The 23,547-nt window shown below is 41.3% G+C and overlaps 2 protein-coding genes across 3 annotated transcripts in view; one reads left to right on the top strand and one right to left on the bottom strand.

The window, feature by feature from the left end:
• Positions 1 to 284: 284 nt before the first annotated feature.
• Positions 285 to 3,237, top strand: klf2b (Kruppel-like factor 2b). Its single transcript, XM_053652119.1, has 3 exons — positions 285 to 733; positions 875 to 1,814; positions 2,052 to 3,237. The coding sequence occupies exons 1-3, from the start codon at positions 662 to 664 to the stop codon at positions 2,225 to 2,227; spliced, it is 1,188 nt and encodes a 395-aa protein (XP_053508094.1). The 5' UTR covers positions 285 to 661; the 3' UTR covers positions 2,228 to 3,237.
• A 4,823-nt stretch (positions 3,238 to 8,060) lies between these two features.
• Positions 8,061 to 23,547, bottom strand: part of eps15l1b (epidermal growth factor receptor pathway substrate 15-like 1b) — a 28,929-nt gene continuing 13,442 nt past the window's right edge. Inside the window, exons 20-24 of one of the 2 annotated variants that reach the window (XM_053651518.1) lie at positions 22,464 to 22,527; positions 18,651 to 18,727; positions 18,239 to 18,332; positions 14,850 to 15,004; positions 8,061 to 10,863 (exon numbers count right to left, since the gene is read on the bottom strand). In XM_053651518.1, the coding sequence (XP_053507493.1) occupies positions 10,720 to 10,863; positions 14,850 to 15,004; positions 18,239 to 18,332; positions 18,651 to 18,727; positions 22,464 to 22,527 (534 nt within the window). In that variant the 3' untranslated portion in view covers positions 8,061 to 10,719. The remainder of the gene's footprint in view (positions 10,864 to 14,849; positions 15,005 to 18,238; positions 18,333 to 18,650; positions 18,728 to 22,463; positions 22,528 to 23,547) is intronic. The other variant, XM_053651520.1, reaches the window with a different exon arrangement.

Raw genomic sequence — 23,547 nt, 5'->3', positions numbered from 1 at the left:
GCCATCCTTAGATAACTGTAGCCCATCAGAGCTGCCAGATGAACAGTCCTGAAATGTTAGTCTTTCCAAATGACTTAAAAGTCACGAAATATCCACCAAAATATCACAAATCCTATCAAATGGATCCACGGTTGTTTTATTTTACCGCCCAGTATGATTAAAGGCATTCAAATCTGGCAACTTTGAGTGACAGGACTGCCGCGCATGCGCGGTGCCAATCAAGCGGACCGGCGAGTCCTGCCCCTTCTCTGACGTCACGCCTCGCGAGTAGCTAAATGGGAGTATGAGCGCAGGCAGAGGGAGAGAGCGCGTGTGTTTTACTCAGAGTAAGTGGAGTAAGAGAAAGAGAGAGAGAGAGAGCTCTTTTATACTGGCTATTTTTGGGCGCTCGACCTCCATCCTGAACGCCGTTTCCTCCGCTCGCACAATTGGTCCAGCAGCGGGGTTTATAAGGGAGGAGGGTTTTACCTGCCACACACTCGCTGCACGCTAAGGACTCTGGAGCAGCGCAGCTTTATGGGACAGAAAAGCAACTCTGGATCAGACGTGTATTAATATTGTCGGGTTGTTTGGTTTTTTACGAGGAGAGCGTTGTATTTTACGCTCACTTAAAAAAGACTTGTTTAAAAAAATATATATATAACTTTGACGTTTTGGGAAAATGGCTTTACCTGGGACCATTTTGCCATCCATTTCTACATTCGCCGGACAGAAGGAGAAACTTTGGGAAAATGTAAGTAATAGTTGTTTTACGCATTTTTACGCGCATTTTACGCAAAACTTTTACGCATTAAAGATACCAGCAAAGTTATACGCATTGTTAGCGATTCAGTTAAAGATGATCTTAACACTAAATGCGTTTTCTTTTCTGCAGAGGTGGATTGGAGAAGTGGAGAAGCCGCTGGCGTGTGCGGTACCGAGTGTGGATGTGTGCCGTGCCAGAAAGGACGACGAGGATCTGAGCGATTTCTTGGATCTGGAGTTTATTCTGGCCAACACGACCGGTCCGGAGAGTGTGATGGGACCGGCGGACTATAATTCAGCAGTGGAGCACTGCAGCATGTTCCAGACTGGGAGCGCGTACGTGCCTCCTCCACCACCGTACTCCCACAGCTATGTGGCGGAACTGTTGCACTCCGACGCGGATAACACGTACTGCATGAGCATGAGCACAAGCACCACCACAAGCACCACCAGCAGCAACAGCAACAGCATCGGGATTCAGGGCCGGTTCGTGGTGAACTCCGCGCCTTTCCCGAGGCAGGACTTCGTCGAGGGAATCAAAGTTGAGCCGTGCTCGGACGGCTACGGTCCCGTGATGGGCATGGTGCCACAGAGCTGCCACCGGATCAAACAGGAGGGCAACGTATCGTGCGCGATGCCCTTTGACCAGCCGAGGCTCGCCGTCTCTCCGCAAGCAGCAGGGAACATGACGCCGCCGCTCAGCCCGGACGACCAGGCGCGTTGTCACACGCAGATCTGCCGCACCACTTTTCCGCAGAACGGCTACTACCCGAGCCACGCGCCTCTACCGCAGCAGCAACACCAGCATCAACAGGTGCCTCTGGCTTACGCGGGAGCGCGCGCATACGCGGGCATGTTCGATGACGGTCTCGGGATGGTGCAGCCCGGTGCGCCGCGCGCGCTCCTCACTCCTCCGTCCTCGCCGCTCGAGCTGCTCGAGTCCAAACCGAAGCGCGGGCGACGCACCTGGCCGAGGAAGCGCGCGGCCACGCACACATGCACGTTCGCCGGTTGCGGCAAGACGTACACCAAGAGCTCGCACCTAAAGGCGCATCACCGAACTCACACCGGTAAGAGGATTTAAAAATAATAATAATAACTCTGTTTATTCGAGAAATCATGCACAGCAAGGATGTAAAGCTGAACTGACACTAGGTTTATTTTGTCTAACGATTTAACGTTAAATATTTGCGCATGCGCTAACTACTAGAATAAAAACTCAGCATTGAGGGTTTTTTTGTTGTTGTTGTTCCTTTTACGTGTTACGAAGCGATTCATACTGAATTAACATCATCTTTTTTTTCCAGGTGAGAAGCCGTACCACTGCAACTGGGAAGGCTGCGGCTGGAAGTTTGCCCGCTCCGACGAGCTCACACGTCACTTCCGCAAGCACACCGGCCACCGACCCTTCCAGTGCCACCTGTGCGAGCGCGCCTTCTCCCGCTCCGACCATCTGGCACTGCACATGAAGAGGCACATGTGAGAGACACAGAAAACAGCCGCCAAAAACGAAAGCCAAAGCCTTATTACTGCCTTATTTAAGTCCTTTGTACAAGACCAAAAGACTGTTGTTGCTGTTGTTGTTCTCTTGGCTCGATAAAGATTTCTATTGTTCTTTATACTTTTGTAACAGTGTAGCTGGTACTACGTGGGATTTCTAGAGCAGACAGTAAAATGCTGCATGTGTTTTGGGGACACAGCATCATGCAGGGCTGGTCCTATAATATATATATTAAAAAAATCTCTATATCTCTCTATCTAGCTATGTTGAAACTGGAAACAGTGTGTAAGTTTGACAAGGTGCCTTTCTAGTCATGAATCTAACATGCATGCTGTGCTGCCAGGATTGTGCGAAACGTCCTGAAGTCATGCGTGACGACAACGTTTTCCTCTTGAAACTGCCTCCAAATTGTTCTAAGGACCAGAATTGTGTATTCCCTCATGTTTGATACATTCTCAGCCATTTGGTTTTCATGGACGTAAGATATTTTCTAGCTATTGTATCATGAAGGTACAATAATAATCTGTTTAAGCCCCATTGTACACTAGCACATTCGCCAGGGCTAGATGCTCTGTTTTTCTTTTCTTTTTTTTTATCATTAAAAGAATGTGTACATAAGTTTTATATTGTAAGTATTGTATTTATTGTATATATTAAACTAAATTGGAATATAATCCTGTCGCCATGTGCATCTTTGTGATTGTCCTCTTCTTCATCTTACTTGTCCCTCCTCTTCGAAAAAGTCAACTCGCATATTTAAGCTCAACCTCTTATTATGGGCTGCTTTGATGTTGCTTTGGAGTCCTCAGAAGAAACTCTACGGCACACAAGCTCATTACTGGTTACCATGCGCCCTTAACACGGCATTTGGTTAAGGCAAGGGTACGAAGCTGCTATTCCTGAACCCCCACTCAGGCTTATGGAATCGAGTATTATAGTTTAGGCCAAGATGCTTTCCAGCTGCTTCGAGACGAGGCCCGCAGCCTGTGGCTTTCGCCTATAAATACAAACATTACATTTCCATAATTACAGAGAGAGAATTTAGATATGTCTGGACGGAGGGGCGCTGGGCTAAGTGCTGAAGATCCAGAAGCGCAGGGATAAAGCTTAAAGATGGCACATTTACACGAGGTTTTAATGGGCGGCTTGCCGAAACGAGACGTCCGAGCGTGTAACTGCTGATGGGATTCAACATTCAGTCAAAACTAGTCCACAAGGTGGTGGACATCCACTTCTAAGCCTTCATGACCTTAATGATAGCTGAAGAACCAAAACATTAGTGAGGAGAGAAACTTTAAAAAGGAATGACACAAAAAATAAGCATGTATACAGAAAGCAGAGTGAATAGCAGAAGTTTCATTTGAGTGAAAATGAAGTAGAGTTTATTGAAGATTTCCACCTCTCTGCTTGTGTGAAACATGGTACGCTCGTGTTCTGTTCAGTTGAGTAAAATTTCTCATACGGAGGGACAAAAAAAGAAGAACAAGTTGCCAGGTTATTAATATAGCAAACTGGTGAGGTGTAAAGGTAAAAGTCTCAGGACACTTTTTTTTGTTCTGAGGAGAGTAACTTATACGCATGAGCAGCAAATATAAACTTCTCATTTTTAAGGGTTTCTAAATCTACACACGTGTTTAAAAAGCCCAAAAATGCTGCTAATGTGAGTTTCAGGATTAATGTAGGGTTGGGTGGGAACCACACACACACACACACACACACAATGATACACGCACACGCACACAATGATACACGCACACGCACACAATGATACACGCACACAATGATACACACACACACACACACACACAATGATACACACACACACAATGATACACACACACACAATGATACACACACACACAATGATACACACACAATGATACACACACACAATGATACACACACACAATGATACACACACACAATGATACACACACACACACACACAATGATACACACACACACACACACACAATGATACACACACACACACACACACAATGATACACACACACACAATGATACACACACACACACAATGATACACACACACACACAATGATACACACACACACACAATGATACACACACACACACAATGACACACACACACACAATGACACACACACACACACACACACACACAATGATACACACACACACACACAATGATACACACACACACACACACACACAATGATACACACACACAGATACACACACACACACACACACACACACAATGATACACGCACACAATGATACACACACACACACACACAATGATACACGCACACAATGATACACACACACACACAATGATACACACACACACACAATGATACACACACACACACACACACAATGATACACACACACAATGATACACACACACACAATGATACACACACACACAATGATACACACACACACAATGATACACACACACACAATGATACACACACACAATGATACACACACACACACACAATGATACACACACACACACACACACAATGATACACACACACACACAATGATACACACACACACACACACAATGATACACACACACACACACACACACAATGATACACACACACACACACACACACACACACACAATGATACACACACACACACAATGATACACACACACACACAATGATACACACACACACACAATGATACACACACACACACAATGATACACACACACACACACACACACACAATGATACACACACACACACACACACACAATGATACACACACACACACACACACAATGATACACACACACACACACACACACACAATGATACACACACACAGATACACACACACACACACACACACACACACACACACAATGATACACGCACACAATGATACACACACACACACACACACAATGATACACGCACACAATGATACACACACACACACAATGATACACACACACACACACAATGATACACACACACACACACAATGATACACACACACACAATGATACACACACACACACACACACAATGATACACACACACACACACACACAATGATACACACACACACACAATGACACACACACACAATGACACACACAATGATACACACACACACACAATGATACACACACACACACACAATGATACACACACACACACACAATGATACACACACACACACACAATGATACACACACACACACAATGATACACACACACACACAATGATACACACACACACACAATGATACACACACACACAATGATACACACACACAATGATACACACACACACAATGATACACACACACACACAATGATACACACACACACACACACAATGATACACACACACACACACACACAATGATACACACACAAACAATGATACACACACACACACACACAATGATACACATATATACACAATGATACACATACATATACACAATGATACACATATATACACACACAATCACCTTGTTTTATAATTATAATAAAGATATTAACGTAATAAGGAGGTTTTTGGTTACCAAATAAAAACTGAAGAAACAAACTGACCAAGTCCCACAGTTAATAAACAACTCTTGTTTATCAAAATGGAGCTGCAAGTCCAGCAGCTTGGCCCCTGCCACAGATATTGCGAACGGATTCAGAAAAGAAACACTTATCATACGGAGGGACAAAAAAAGAAGAACAAGAAGCCAGGTTATTAATAGCAAACTGGTGAGGTGTAAAAGTAGAAGTCTCATTTCACTTTTTTGTTCTGAGGATAGTAACTTCTACTATCAGTATACGCATGAACAGCAAATATAAGCTTCTCATGTTTAAGGGTTTATAAATCTACACACACATTTAAAAAAAAACCCAAAATTGCTGCTAATGTGAGTTCCAGGATTAGTGTAGGGTTGGGAAAACAACAACTGTTGAAAAAAATGTCAAAATGGAGCTGTAAGTACAGCAGATTGACCCCTGACACAGCCATCACGAACGCATTCAGAAAAGGAATCCCCGAAGGCAGCCTCTTATTAACCCACTTGACACTGGACACACTGCAGCTAAATCTAAAAACGAGACAAGAATGTGGCTGAGCATGCCTGACGAGAAGTCTTCAAATGAACCACACATGTGGACGCTTAGAAGAGAGAGGCGTCATTCAACGACAAAGAATAACACGAACGAGAAACGAATTCCTAGCCCTGTACTTCAATGTCACCTGAGCCTTACCCGGCCTCTTACTTCTCTCTCGCGTCGCCTTTCTCGCTCCGAACCTTCGATTCGAGCCCCTTGTGAAGCTTTTAGTGAATAGAAAAGCGCGCTGAGGAATGTCCTGTTATTTCAAATGGCTGTAATTGACATACCAAAACCCACAAATTCATCCAGCTGCTGAACACTTGGATCGAAATCTTGCATTCATTTTCAACCTATTCGGTCTAAAGCCGGCTTTAAAAAGCGCTCGAGAGCATTTACGACGGCTTTGTGTGGCGTTTCGAATACACAACCTTTGAGGAAACGGAAAGGAAATGCCATGTGAGATAAAGGAAGTTTCTTAATAGGGAAATTGCATTATACACATAAAAACAAATACGAACAGGAACATAGTGTAAAACTCATAGGCACACGTGCTGCACATCTCTGCTTGCAACCTATACTACAAACTCACAGGAGTGGATACATCAGTAGCCATAGTGCTGAGACAAGCAGATTATCCTACAAGCAGGTTATCCTACAACAAGCTACCATGAGCTGTCTAACACGTGCTTCCTCCTAGACACGAGAATCCAGCCATCCACAATTTCTGCTGCTCCTGCTGCATCACATGGCAGTGTAACGCTCTGAGCAACGTGTTGTCCGGGTTCTTCTGCATACACAAGCTCATATGGCTAGTGCTGCTGTGATTGACATGGGAGAGACACTATGCTGTCCCGCCTCCTCTCAAGAGCATGGCCGTTTTCATATGTAAATGTTACACGCTCCAAATGCCTCATAAAATCTTCATCTTTTCCAAATTTTCCACCTGCTGCATTATACACGTGACCTGATGGCGTGATCTGGCTGTAGTTAGGAACTACTTTTACTAGCTGTGTTATAATGAGGTCAAAGGGTGAATTATACGGCTAATACTTCCAGAATCATCTTTATACGGAGACGGAGTTCAGCTGGCGTGCACGAACAAAATTGCGTAACTGCAGAGCAAACAGACATCGTGTTATGTTTTCGCTGACCGGGTCATACGCATGGCAGCTGACCACGCGATCGTTACCAATGAGGGACGCCCAAGCCGATCCGTTCCAAGATGGATGTCTTTGAGGAGCAGCAAAAAAAAAAAGTTATAAAAATGTAATAGCGCCACCTGCAGCACTGGCGCACTCATATACGACAACCAATACTAAACACTGCGGAGAGTTTGCAAGTTTGCGCAACCCTTGCAGACACTTGTGATAAAATATAGGTGCGAGCCAGACTCAAAAACATGTTTACATGGAAGAACGCCACAGCCTGAAAATGCAGATGAGATTTTTTTTTTCTCCGAGATTATAAAGACTACATAAAGACTGCATAAACTAATTAGGTAATTGGGCAAACATAACATGGAACTGGGAATACACATGCATTTTTTTATTGCATCCAGAGTACAGTTAGTAACAATGCTTCTAAAGCATGCACAGTCTTTACATAAGCTACATCTAGAACCAGTATATATATATATATATATATATATATATATATATATATTTATTTATTTATATTTATTTATTTATATCACTTTCTTATTTTTTCACGCTTATACACGATGAAACAGTTATAGTGTGGTCCATGACCTACATGAGTCAGGGACAAATCTCTGGGGAAATCTGATGAAACTGAAAACAATACCTGTAACAATATGATTAATCAGGCACACGCACCGTACAGCTCAAAGAATGACTGAAACGGCGGAAATTACTGGAGATTAGTCTGAGACATGAAGAAACTCACGTTTCGTGCTGTATCATGGTGACTTAAACTCAGAACAAAACTTCATGTAAACGTCTGTCTTTTGCTAAGAAAGCTGATACACAGGTGTAATTAATTCTGAGGTCTACACCAATGACGCAGCCTGCATAGAATTTCACTTCAGAAGTAAAAAAAAAAAAAAAATTTAAATCTGAATAGCAGACTCTCATGCTGCTTTAAAAATCTAGATATATATATATTTTCATTTGTGAAATATCCTGAGCAAGAGAAAGGAGCAGTTCAGGTGTGTGGGACACCTAAACCAACACTCGGTAATCCGGGAGGAATCTGCAATCTGTAAGGAATTGGACTCAGTTAGAAATAAATCTCACCGATTTCACAATCTATTGGAGTTTAATGTCAAAGTTAAAAGCAAATAAAAATACATTTCCATCATTTCAATCATTTTTGAACACATGATCAGGGCTACTCAACAAAATATAAATATTTGTATCACATTTACTGTTGACGTATAGAAAGTGGAAATATTATAAAGGTAGTGCTTGACAAACACAATAAATATATTAGAGCACCAAGAAATAACATCATATACAGAATAAGGCCAGAAGAAAACTGAACTAAAAACGGTTATAAAACAATCATCAGGACTTCAGCATCACTGCTAATTTTCAAAGTAATGTTATAATCATCAATCATACAACAACGTGACCTTTCCAAAAATGAACGGAAAAAATTGCACTACCGAGGCCAAAAATCAAATCTCACTCTCTGGAAACGAAACCGTCACACTTTGAGTCAATGGATCCTAAGTTTGTGTGCTGATACTTGGTGTGAAGTTTGTATATGTGCAATAAAAAGTCATTCAGTTAAAGGATAAGCTTTAACCATGAATGAGGTTTGCTAGCTGCTTCCAAACCGCGCTAGGGACATGATCGTTAATGCACTGTTCACTCATCCACCACATTTAGATCTAATCGGAGGTGCGTTTGAGCAGGGGAAAACACAAACGTGCAGTGCAGGACGTCTCCGTGATTCCAGATTAACCCTACGTTCACACACGCAAGCGGCGGTTGCGAGCGATGAACGCAAGCGAGCGTTCGTCTTCCGCGTGTATGTGATTTCAGTGACATTTTTTCTCAATTCTATGCAAAATTAGGAGACGTGGAAACGTGACGAATCCAAACAACTGGCTCGAATAATTTCTCAACAATCCAATGGTGCATGCGGTCTGAGGTTTCTTTAGTTCCCTATTCACAACTTGAATTCCTATATGCAATCAGTGTTTATGCATATGCATAATTGCTTCTCTCATTAAATGTGTATAGAGAGATTGTGAAGAAAAATGAAGCTCGGAAGGAAGCGACAGAGATTGTCAGTGCGTCTGATGAGCTTATGTAGTTAATGCGGTTAGCATGCTTTGCTAAACAAAGCCTAGCACGTAACATGTCAAACTTAAAGGTGTCTGTATAAATTGTATAGTGGGCTGCCAGATATACATTTTTTGGCTACTCCCATTTCTCAACGATTTAAATGTTTTTTTTAAATGCTGGCGGTGCACGCCCACGAGTGACTTAGCGGTCACGAAACGCCAAGACGAGACAAATTACGAGCGACGTGATCGATTTGCGTGAACGTAAGGTTAGAATCACTGCACGGGACTCCGTGTTTATTGCATTTATATGAGAAAGGCTGCATTTTTGACTAAAACTTTAATCATCCATTCAGCATTTTTAGACAGCCAGTGACATCCGAGTGAAGAGTATTGGATATATTTAACAAAAAAGTACTAATTGCGTACTGAAATAAACACGTCAATATTTGTTGTTCATATGGTTATGGAGTGGGTTTGTAACATTCTTTGGACAGTATTTGGTCGAAATTATTTGCAGTGTTTTTACAAGTTCCTTAATAAAACATGTAATAAAACAGGCACCTACTAGTGAAGGTACCGATCCATGTGTTTATAAAAAGGCTCTTACATTAGAAAACAACAAATACAGTGCGTTTAGGTGCATTTTGTACATTTCCTACTAACGAAGCCATTTCAGCGCCAAAGCGAGCAGAACAGAAGAAGAGTCTTTGTAATCAAGTCCACTAATGGTGACACTTTCTCTTCTACCAATGTTGTATTTGCCCAGAGCCAATACAAAAAAAAAATGTTTAAATGATATTAAATAGTTGTCTATGTTTAGCTCGTATAACCTTTGGTCATTTGTTCGGTATATTTTCGTCTTAAGGCGTATCGCGATGCGTTTTAATTAGAACCTGGGAAGCACCCTTGAGAGATTTGGTTTGCCCGTCTGTAAGGCAGTGTAGGATAGAGTGCAATTTTAGCAGCAGAGAAAACAACTGAGTTATGTGTGCCTCAAAGCTCAGGGGAACGCTCGACAGTGAGAATTTCAATGGACCCTGTGTTCTGTTGTTTTTTACCCTCGGAGGAAGCGGTATTTAGGATGGCTACGATGCAGCGTTGGGCTCTGGACAAGGCACTGTGGACTGGCCTCACGTTCTGGATGTGTCGACCCGGCTGAGAGCGAGAGCCAGCTCCAGATCCTGCTGCTCCTGGAGGCGGAGCCTCCTCACGCGCTCCTCCTCCCTCTTACTCTCTCGCTTGGCCCACTCCAGCTGTTCGACTTCATTTCCGAACTAACAGAGAGCGAGAGACAGAGAGAGACTTGCATCGGACATGACAGAGAAACACAATGCGCACACACACACACACACAAATCAAACACTCATGCATACACAGCAATGCATGGATCGATTGGTGAATTTCAATGAATCAGATTTTGAGACGATTAAGAAAAAAAAATAATTACGGTATGAGAGGAATAAAACACTTAAGGACACGCTGTTATTGGAAAATGATCAACTCCAGGGTGGTAACAGTGTTGACGCATCACACCACCTCAGCATTAATTATTTTCCTATAACAGCATGCCCGGTTAGGTTTTAATCAATGGGAAGTGTCTGACAGAGGGGTTTCATTTACGATGGAGGTGCGATTCCTTTACACAACTTGACAATCAGACATGCTCAGTTGTGCTACCACCCAATCCCAAACCCAGTGCAAAACAATCGTTTAAATCTCATAACGTCACCCAGGTTGACTCTTTGGTCTTTCTTGGTCTTTGGAGAGGGCTGTCACGGATTTATCGGTTTCCAAATTGTAACTACACTCTCACTGCTGTATCTCAGTGTTTTTCATTTTGTGATGGATAAACAATAATAGTCAGTCCTTCCAGGATTTCACGATGTGGTGAACACAGAAATGAACACAAAATCAAGCAAACTCCGCAATATGTGGAGGAGCTTGCGATGTTTCAAAAATGATCGCAGATTTCCCGCCGTATTGGGCATCGTGTGATGTCATCACGACGCAAAGTCCTCTTCGATTCACAGGAGTATAGCTAAAAGGGCTCATTTGTCAACAAATATCACTGTGAAAGGCCGTGCAAAACAATTTCACGCGATTGCAATTTCGCAAAAAAACAAGTTACATCGCAAATTTTGAAAAAAGCCGCAGCAAAATCAAGCATTTCTGGCCTCAACAATCACAAAAAAAAACCTGTGAAACCCTGTACGGACTGATAATACTCAGTGATAATACTCAGGTGGTTGCTATACTGTACATTGATGGCACAGCGATCAAGACATCTATACTGCGTCTCAATTGACTAGAAGCTTTTACTCAAAAGCAGTCGAGGAGTCGAGTCATGAGATCACTGGAGCTCATTTCTGACTTGAGAAGCATGGATTATTTTTTCCATTTTAGTTTAATCTGACAGCCCTATAATCACATAGAATTATGAATGAATAGTTACATTACCTGTAGTACTCAATATAAAGAATATAGAGGCATGATTCTATATAAATATATATACATGTTTAAAAAAAAAAAAACCCATGCATCTACAATTTCTCACTGCACAAATGAATGACTGGTGACGTGACCGATGACAAATGTGACGCACATAAACCCCAACTCACAGCATTAACCCCTTACAGTCCGTGTGAGATTCATTACAATCGCATGGGCTTTAGCTTTTTATCCCAATCCACTCAACTATACTACAACAGTATCAAGAGTTTACACAGTATACTCTATTTGAATGTATTGTTACACGTATATTTATTCAAAATGCAGTTTACATACGGTGTATGATGTTAAAGTTCATACAGTTTCTTTTTTTGTAAAAATTTTTTCCCATGCTAAATAAATCTGTTTTCACATACGAGGCAATGCGGATTTTGTGTGTTTGTTGGGTGGAGTAGGTGCTCGTTGTGGTTAACACTCAAGCCTACAGAAAGCTGAGTTGTGGTCACCAAACCCATGTACTGACTTACCTTCAAATGTTCAGGGCCTGGGAGAGAGACACATTATTATAACAAATCTAAAGCAATCAGGGCTAAATTCAAAGTTGGGTGGGGGGGTGGGGGGTGGGGAAAACACCCCCTCAAAACAAATCAGCTCATGCTGCACAGAAGGACACCATGAACAAACCCCACTTGCACAGCAAACACATGCAAGCACTTTATACAGTAAAATAATAGCATGCAAAAGCTGTAGCTAAGCAACAAATGCACCAATACGGTACTTTTACACTGTAGGACTAAATCGCGTCAGCGTATTTTAGACTTACCTCATCAGTGGAAGTAAGATTTACTACAGAATAAAATCACACCATTACTCTCGATAGAAATGAAATCTTTAACCTTAAAGCAGGTTTAACGACTGATTTTATTTATAAACAGCAAGGGTTAATTTTAACACCAGAACATGTAAGGAGACAGAAGTTGCACTGTCAAACACAAGGACTTGCTATTTGTTGTTTGTCACTTGGGTAAGGATGAGTGGGAGGTTTAACTATTGCACTTCCTGTTTTCAGTCAGAGATCACAAAGTTCACATTAAAGATGGCATAAAGCCTGTATTCCACGTATATACAGTACTGTGCAAAAGTCTTAGGCCACCCCCCCCAAACTTTGTTATAGATTTTTTCTTTTATGACTTCTACATTATCGAGTCAGTACAAAAACATTTTAGATTTCCAAACATTCATTTTCCAGCACAACATTAAATGTTACAGAAAAAATGTTTGTATGTCAGTAAAGAAAGCAGCATATTAAGTGGTAAGAGAACACTTTTCAGACAAAAAAATGACAAAACAATGGTTTTGCTGCAAAAATAAGAAGTGAGTGCGACAGTCAAAGTCTCCAGAAGAACTGGTTATGCAAGATGCTCAAAACAACTCACCAGCTCATTTCCTTATAAATAAAATGCACAAATTTTAACTGAGACTACTAAGGGGTTTTGTTTGTTTGTTTTTTTAAAGCACATCACACCAAATATTGACTTTGATTTAATTTTCATTTATTACTGTTTACTGCTCTTTATAGTATTTTTTTAATGCAGAAACATTTCATTTAATTAGTTGTGAAGGTATCTTTACTCTACAGCATTTCTTTGCACAGTACTGTATATGATCTATGTATTAAAACGGTAGACGTTTAAGATGTATAAAGTAGTGTTAAAAGGCAGCTATGTGTACTCCGAGTAAGATCTTCTTAGTTTCCTATTGTAACCGGGCTTTAAAAGGAAAACTCCACATTTACATAAACATTAAATGTGTTTATATTGAAATGTGTGTGATGTGTGTAGTGACCATGGTGCTAATTTGTGGGTTTGTTCCTGTGTGTGATGCACACAAACTTAAGTGCTTAAGTGATAACAGTGAGGTTTTGCTGCTAGCTCCTATAAACAAAAGAGCAAGAGCTTCTTTTTTCCATTTGAATGAGAAATCCAGTGTAGATGTTGTGAAGACTATGGTACAGAATGCAATGCAGCTGTACGACGAAGTCTTGCTGGGTTACAGAAGAGACTCTGCTCAGCTAGATAGCAGTTTACGAAGATGACAAGTGTGATGGTGTTGGTGTTGATGGCAATGGTGTTGGTGTTGACATGAAAGTTGACGGTTTGGATGCCGATGCGTTTCTCGTGCACGTTTGAGGGGGTGAGAGAGCCGGACAGACTAAAAATCTATTCCCCTGTTTAGGCAGAGATGAATCCTACTGACTACAATGTCCGTGGGTTGTCGAAGAGAATTATGGGTGATGTAACATAACCCACAAAGTATAAACAAAAACAGAACTTGGATTACAAATGAAATCTTGAACTCTAATAGTAAATATGCAGACTTCAGGGTGGACTTTTCCTTTAATCGGAAGTTCAGAGTGTACTGACAACTGAAAAATGAATGGATTCGTATGAATGACATTGCGCAGGAGGCAAGCAAAGTCAGGCAGACGCAACAGTGGGCTGGATGTGGGGGTGAGGAACACAACAAGTAAAACAGGACGGTTAGGACCAGCAGGGTCTACGGGTCTCGGCTATTGCTGGCTATCCAGCTGGCCATCTAGAAATGAATGGTTGATGAGGGGGAGAAAGAGCATGCTGGGACTAAGACAAAAATGACAACACGGCTGCAGCCAAGGATGAACAATACAACAGAACATAATGCAACACAAAGCAACACAACAGACACAGATCCAGGATGAGCTGGCATGCCTGCGGGGACACTCAGTGCTGGCTAAGCTGGACACACCTGCAAGGGTTAACTAGACTCGACTTACGGCTCTAAGGTCTGCAAGACCGAGAGACTCTGTTAAGGCGGATCTACTGGACTGCGACGAGGAGAGAGAGTCCTCGCACGGCTTCGGAAAGCGAGGAACACCGAGCGTTTGTCTACGAGCGGCAACTCCTGTATGAGTTCCTGCTGAACTTGTGCCTAAAACAGTTCAGAAAGGGGATCAGTTAGAAAGCAAATTGCATTGAAATCACTGTTCGCACGTTCTGTATGACTACTTGACCCCTGAGCAAAGAGCAGCGATGAGATCAGGCCGTGGAGTTTTTTAAAAAGGGCTGACTTGCGGTGTACCAAAACCAGAGCAGCGGTTTCATTTCTGCAAATTCAAGCCACCTTTCAAAACCAATTACAACGCCCGTAAGCCGTTACAACAACTGTTGACAAACACAACACAAGATTGTTGAGCCATAGGCTTTGTAGTACGCCGGCCTCTGCAGCTCTGGAGAGTCACTTCAGTCTGTAGATGCTGATGCTTCAAAAAACATTGCGGAGAGAAAAAAAAAAAAAGAACTAGGCTGCTGATGTGGTTTGTGTAAAAAAAATAAATAAAAATAAAGCCTCACTATCAACGATCACCCGTGTGCCATTCTCCGAGTGCAAAAGGTCACAGAGCAGCTGCTCGGAGCAAGTGAGAGACTGGTTTTGGGCTTCCTCTGTTTTTCTCAGGGGCGAGGCACAACACGTAAGTGAAGAGAGTTATTTACCGAAAGCTGCAGAGGAAACAGAAAACAGCAAGAGAGAGAAGTGAGTAGAAACTGGCATGGATTATTTTAGCCACCCATGAGAACCACTACACAATCTCTGAAGCCTTCAACTGTGCTGCCTCATTTATGCCTCAACCTCATGATGTCTTAACACTCTTCACAGATGCATATTTAATTATTCTTTTCTTTTACACTATACAGCTGAGACAGTTTAAGACAAACGGAAAAATTTAATTTATCCCATAGATATGGGAGTGGGGGGGTCAAAACAATATTTAAACTATTATGTAATGACTTGCCCTTTGCCTTTATAACTGCATCCAATCTCATTTATACCATTAGAGCTGCTTTTGATCCTCAGTTGTAATCTTTTGGATTTTTTTTTATTAGTGTAAATTTCATTTTCTATGTAAATAAATTGTAAAAATAATTAAATAAAAAATAGATGTAAATTATCCTTTATTTTCCATGGGGGATGCAAATTTTTGCACTCAACTGTACATAGGGAAGTGTTATACCAGGGTAGTAAATTAAGGAGAAGTATTAACAGCAGTTGTAGTAACAGTACCGCAACTACTACTACTACTACTACTACTACTAATAAAAAAAAGCAGTAGTACTAATATTAGTAGCAGTATTAGTAGTTGCAGTAAGAGTAATATTATTATTATTATTATTACTATTATTATTATTATTATTATTAATAGTAGTAGCAGCATTAACAGATGATGCAGACCACATGAGAGAGAAGCACATGCTATTTACTTAAAGTTGCAGAGCAAACTGAAAGCAGTAAGAATACGCTGGCAAGAACGCTTTTAGCCGGTCGTGGGAACCACACACTTTCTGCTTCTCTGTAGGGTGTGAAGTGTGTATGCCGGTCAAATTCTCACACTCACTCTCTCACTTTCTTGCTCTCTGTCTCTCCTGCTCCATCTCCACATTTCCTCTGCTCAGTGATATGAGCAACACAGCAGCACCGCACCCATGTCTACAGTGACAACAGAAAAACAACTCGGCCTGGTACCCAACGCACATAAACAGCACAGCACCACGCAGAACAGCACATCACAGGGCTCCGAGCTGTGTAAACACCACACGATGAAAGGTCAAATCGACTGTTCTACTATATACAGTAACGAACGAAAGAGAGACAGAGAGATGAATATGAATACCGAGAACTGGACACGACATCTAACACAAATGTAGATGAGTTAAGTACAGAAATGATTTAGGGAAACCTGGGTATGCATATTAGCCATATCGATAGCAGGGTTTATCTTCACTTGTCCTCTTGGAGAAAGATCTCACGGAATGGTTTGATGAGGATGACTCGTCTAATCTTGAGATCTTGAGACAGGGACAGTTTTCCCCAGGTGTCCCAACTGTGCAGTTTCTCAATTTCTTTTCACTCGACACCTGATTCCACTCATCAATTAATTTGGTGTGTTAAAAGAAGATAAACAAATATCTGTCCTTTTGTGCCCCTCCAGAAAGCCCCTACCTGACCCCCCTGACAAGTGTGACACCCCTGTTTTTTTACAGTGCCCACATCAAACAAAGATGAAGGTCACAAGATCAAACTGGAAAGAAAAAAAAAAAAAACCCTGAAAAAAACAAGCAACGGTGTAGAACACATGGTTCTTGTGGTTCAGTGGGTTCTGCACTAGCAATCGAGGGGTTGCCAATTCAAACCTCGGGTGTGGCACCAAAGACCTGCTGACTCAGAATGAAAGCTAGGTTGTTTTTAGTGTCTTTACCCTGTTCACTTCGCCCCCAAATTATTGTTAGGGAACTGAAACATGTCATATTTCTTCAAAGACTGGACTATTAAATAATATCTAATTTAAAAAAAAAAATGGAAAGGAGTTGGAGTCCATTTCATGGCCTGTGTGTACATTACGAGACTGTTACACCTTGTCCAGTGTTAACTCCTACACTGCAGTACAGGTACAGTACAGGCTGTACCTACAGTACACACTACACCCAGCACTAAGGTGTGCATGCTAAACGCATCTATATGCATTTCAAAGCGGAAGTACGAAGGGAAGCACCAGAGCCGATGATGTGCTTCACTGACTATTGCGCAATCTCTAGCAGCAGATGCAGATCAAGGAAAGTGGACGAACACCAACCGGTAAATGTTTGGAGATTATGATTATAGATCTAGAATTTAGTTCTATATTGTCATGGTTAGAGGGATATGAATGGGAGCGTGGCTTGAGCTGCAAAACTCGATACGGAGAGTAAAGAAATCGGAGCAGGACGAAATCGGTTAAAATGGGACTGCGAGACTAAAGGAAAATAATTCTTCAGCAGTGCTATTAGTGTGAATTAGCCTCTAAGTGCTCCCTGTTACTGAACAGCTAGCTTCAGCTAATCACGACTAAAATCGCTGCCTACAACTTTAACGAAGCACGTCTTTGCGAGTCTAATAATAAACGCTGTGTCTTAGTGGGACATTTCTGGGACAGCAACAGACAGGCACAATGTCTCTTACTACAGACAGCTGCGGTTATGACGTTCAACTATATCTAATTATATGGTGCATGACTAACGGCTTTGATGCAAATGCATACAGTTTACGTGTGTATAATGTACGTGTATAGATATAATACATATATACAAATAGATATATCTATATAGATATACACACACTAACAATACTCACCATAAGGAGGTGGTGCTGGTCTGGCTGGCACAGGCTTTTTGGGTGGAGGCAAAGGGTAGGTGGGTTTTCGGCCTATAGGTTGGCTACTGGAGCCCTTCAAAGAGAACACAGATTTATAAACAGTTCTGAACCTCATCAGAAGACAGGACAATATGCACAGTGTGAGTATGACCGAGAACATGCCACACAGCTATTTTAAGGCTACGCTTGGTTAAAAATTCCCTGAATTATACTCTTAATTCATTAACCTCTTCACTCGTGATTCCAGGTAAAGGCATAAACGTTATGGCAGTTATGGGCAGATGATAGATAACAAGCGCCACGTAGACTACTGGTGGTGCAAAAAGTACTTGTGCTTTCCTGCGGTCTGATTACTGAATAGGCCGTTTCACACCGGTGACCTCCGTCCTACCTTTGACATATTTCCAAAGTCTGCAAAGCCACTGTTCCCGCCAAAAGAGTCGAAAGGGTCCGATGGAGCAAAAGGATCTATGTTTGGGAGGGGAAAAACAAAAAAAATTAGAAACACAGACATGATGTATTTTATTAATTCTCACACAGGTACAGAGGCATGTTTTTGCTATTTTCTCTCCATTACGGAAACACACACTCACATCAGGTCAGCAGCGGCGTCACGAACAGCCCGGGAGCTGCATGTTTATTTTAGGCACGTGGCTATACTGTGGCTGCACTGTTTCGTTTTCCATGACTACTCCTGAAAAGTCTGCTTTCAGAACCCCCCCCCCCGTGCGATGCTTATGACGTAGGTCTTTAATTAAGTGATTACAGAGTTAAGTGGAGGCAGTGTTCGATGGACTGTGACAAACAGCCCTTATCATCTAGCGCTACGGAACGCAGTTTATGACTTCATGAATAAACCAGTAAACAGACAGAAAGGAAACAAAAACAAAAACAAACAAAAAAAGACTTCTCTACAATGCACTGCTTGTGTTTGTGACCACAGGATTGGCATTCAGCAAACCGATATTAGAAGTGGAAACCCCTCTGTGTTTATTCCATGCATGCTACACAGGACCAGTAATAATGCAGCACACACAAGCCAGTATTCATACAAAACAAGATGTAGGAGACTGTGTTTTTCATAAATGAACCCGACTTCCTCAGTGAGAAAATAGCTGTTCGACATCTATGGCGTGCGAGAGAGCGCGTAAGCAATCGGGGCAGCTGAAAAGTGTCAGTGTTCCTCGAGAGTTTTCCTGCTGTAGCATGTTAGCGGGCCGTTCTGTTTGGCCACAAAGTCAAGCTTGTTAAGGCAGGACTATTTTAAGGATGGCTGGAGTTTTTTGGTTTTTTTTCATGCAGGTAAAAGCTCTATAAATAGGCTTTTACGCCACAGGAAAATCTGAAGCGCTGTGGATAAAGCAGAAATTAAAACAAATTCTAAAATGCGCTTGTGTGAACTTGATGACTCCTTCTTCTGGAAAGTTCTCCCTGACTGTATTAGCTGGGCCTGAATCACATGTTGTAAAATTCCATAAATAACCATCATTGATGGTGAATTCTCAAATCAACAGACAGGCCAGAAGGTGCTGATTCATTTTCTACAGCAGCAGCTCTGACAGTAGTGCTGGCTGAAATTCAATGCACATGTTTATATTAATGCTCTTGTTCTTATACAGTGCTGTGAAAATGTATTTGCCCCCATCCTGATTTCTTCTGTTTTTGTGCATCTCGTAATAGTTTTAGATCTTCAAACGAAATCCGGCATAAAACAACGGCAACCTTACAGTTTTATTATTATTTTTATTGAAGAAAAAAACGTTATCAAACTCCTATCAACCATGTGAAAAACTAATTGCCCCCTAAACTTAAAATTTGTTTGTGCCACCGTTAGCAGCAATAACTGCAACCAAACACTTCCGATAAATGGAGATCATTATTTCACTTATTTCTAGGACTAGGACTTACTCCTATGCTTTGGATCATTGTCTTGCTGCATAATTCATTTGCACTTGAGTTTCAATTACGGATTGAAGACCGGACATTCTCCATTAGGATTTTCTGGTAGAGATCAGAATTCCTCAATTATTTCCCTCAATTACTGCAAGTTGCCCAGGCCCCGAAGCAGCAAAGCATCCCCACACCATCACACTGCCACCACCATGCTTGATCGTAGGTACGATGTTCTTTTTTGTGGAATTCGGTGTTTGGTTTACGGCAGATGTAACGGCACTGCTGTCTTCCAAACAGTTCCACTTTCGACTCATCAATCCACAAAACATTCTCTCAAAAGGTTTGAGGATCATCAAGGTGTGTTTTGGCAAAACTCAGATTTAATGTTCTTCTGGGTTAGCAGTGGTTTTCTCCTCGCCACTCTTCCATGGATGCCATTTTTGCCCAGAGTCTTTCTGATAGTGGAGTCATGAAGTGACCTTTATTGATGCAAAAGAGGCCTGGAGTTCCTTTAATGTTGTCCTTGGCTCTTTTGTGACTTGCTGGATGAGTAGTTTCTGTGCTCTTGGAGGAATTTAGAAGGACGGCCACTTCTGGGAAGGTTCGTTACTGTGCCGAGTTTTTTTCAATTTGGAGATAATGGCTCTCGCTGTGTTTCTTTGGAGTCCCAGAGCCTTTGAAATAGCTTTGCAACCCTTCCCAGAGTGATGTATTTCAATTGCCTCATAATTTCTGGAATTTCTTTCAACTTTGGCATAGTGTGTTACTGGGTAAGACCTTTTAACCAACGTTATGCTGTTGAAAAAGTTCTATTTAAATGTTGATTTGATTGAACAGGGTTTGCAGTATTCAGACCTGGTTGTGTCTAATCCAGCTGAAGCCCGTTATGAATGCATTATCATAGATTTGTGGAATTAGTAACTCCGGGGAGCAAATACATTTTCACACAGGCCCAGTTGATATTGGATAACTTTTTTGCTTCAATAAATAACGACATCATTGAAAAACTGTATTTTGTCTTCACTCCGGTTGCCTTTGCTTTATCTTAGATTTTGTTTTAATTTCTGAAACAATTTAGTATGAGATCTACACAAAAACAGAAGAAATCAGGAGTGGGGCAAATACTTTTTCACTGCACTGTACATTATTGTTTCTATAGTAAGAGCTAATTCCCTGGGCTCTGTATTTCTACTCTGTAAGGAGATATTTAATATTTATGCAAGGAGTCTCCAGTTTCAGCACTTTGTAACAGACAGGAAGTTTTCTATCATGGAAAAGTCTTCATGACTTTGTGCTTTCTGGGTTCTCAGCAACATGACAAGATGCGTTTCTTATCTTTTAGAGAGAGAGAGAGAGAGAGAGAGAGAGAGAGAGAGAGAGAGAGAAGCTGAAGCTGGTGAGGGAATGACTGCTTGCTTACATCCACTATAAAGTAACACAAATTTGCTATAATTTTTTGCACACTTCATGGTGTGTGTCCTTACACAATTATGAACCAACATGACATGGTTAACAGCTTTGTCATGTAACGCGTGTGCATGGGTTAGCCTAAGAGGAACAGCGTGGCTTGTGTTTGTGTATGTGTGTGTGTGTGTGTGTGTTTGTGAGGAGCTTACGCTGCATTATGAAACACTGAGACCTTTATCTAGCATCTTGTCACCAAAATATAGTCACCCCAATACCCAGAAAGCCCTGAAGCTTCCCCTTATGGACACTTGAGAAGGCTAACCGCAGATAGTGAAGATGACCAAAAAAAGAACTGAAGCGCTTAAAAGGAAAACAGGACCGTTTAGGTTCCCTCAACCAAACCCATCACAAAACAAACAAACAAACAAACAAACAAATAAACAGCATAAAAAGCAGCATTATCTAGTTCTTTTGCAACACAGTGCTGTTTTTTTTTTTTTTTAAAGCGTTTTTAAACTTGAAAAGAAAGAACAGGCACCATTTAAAAATAAATAATAATAATAACAATAATAATGTTTGTTTGTTTTTTTGTTTTTTTTTACATGCTGCCAGTTCTTTCTTTTGTCTTTACAGTTAATAAAAATGAAAAACGAGCACTGCATTAATCGAGCATCGCTTTAGTGATTTCAGCTCTGCAGCGGATCGTGTTGCACAAAGGCATCCTTGTGCACTGTAACGATGACGTCGTCTGTTTTACGGTCATCGCTGTAACCGTTCCAGCCTTCTCTCCAGCTCGTGGAAAATTAACTAGAACCCCATGTTCTGTTGGTTTCCATTTTTAATGCGCAGTGGAAAAATTCACCGACTTAAACGTAACTCCGAACGAGCAGGAAGCATATAGTACCTGAGTCTTTCAACTTAGGAGAACCGACGGATGTAAGATTCCCCTGCCTTCCAAAAGGGCTGACCTGCAGCATGACAAGGAGAGAGAAAGACACAGAGAGAGAGAGAGAGTGTAAGACACAGCAGGAGAGAAAATAAGACAATCTTTACATGGTTTAGAGAGTACAGTGAGTGGATGGTGCTTCCCCAGAGGAGTTCCTCATTCCCTAAGTAACCTCAGATGCAAAACAGTATTCTGTTATAATCCTTCACTGTGAATACAAGCACACTGTGTTTCTGACAACCATGCTTATGTTTCTATCATGCGACTGTCAGAAAAACAACAAAATCAAATGTCTTCCATATGTGTGTGTGTGTGTGGTGGTCTGGGAAAACCTTTCACATGGTCAAATGTTGACATCTTAAGCAACGGCATTTATAACATCTATAACTAATATACGAAAGAAATTTGCATCCCATTCTCACTGAATGACAGCAACACACTGTGTAAAAGCAGCTGCTACATACTGATATCATTGGCATTTAGCATAACAAAAAAAATGATTAATATTATTTTTTAAATATGACCTTGAAGATTGTCTTTTTTTATATTCGCCTACAGCCATTTTTTGCAACAGCACTTGTTAATCTGGCTGTTCATTTAATTAAATGTGATCTTTACAGAAAGTCTAGGCGAGATCAGAAAATAATATATTTTGGGAAAGAGATTTGTGTTTTCATAGAACATGTTAACTATTTCGGTTATTACTGTTTCATTTTTTCTTGTCGCGTGATCACGACGTAATTTTCTCGTGATCTCCACATAAAAAGTTATTTTCTTGTGATCTTGTCATAACATAAAGCTGTTTTCTCACATCATGTGATCATGAGAAAAAATCGAGCGCCTTGTGAATGTCACTGGTGCTGCACGTATGTTGGCGTCTTCGCCATCGTAACAATAATGCATGGCCTCTTAGGTCTTTTGTGGATATTTCTTCATCATATTGGGCTAGTTTTCCAGACTAGGCCCACGGCAACACGTACGCATAAACAGCCTTTATACTTAATAAACTGAACTCTTGAATTATTCTGCATTCATTTTGACC

The sequence above is a fragment of the Ictalurus furcatus genome, chromosome 20 (assembly GCF_023375685.1).
Source record: "Ictalurus furcatus strain D&B chromosome 20, Billie_1.0, whole genome shotgun sequence".
Taxonomy (NCBI): domain Eukaryota; kingdom Metazoa; phylum Chordata; class Actinopteri; order Siluriformes; family Ictaluridae; genus Ictalurus; species Ictalurus furcatus.
The sequence above is the reverse complement of the archived record's forward strand: the minus strand, read 5'-3'. Positions and strand labels throughout refer to the sequence as shown.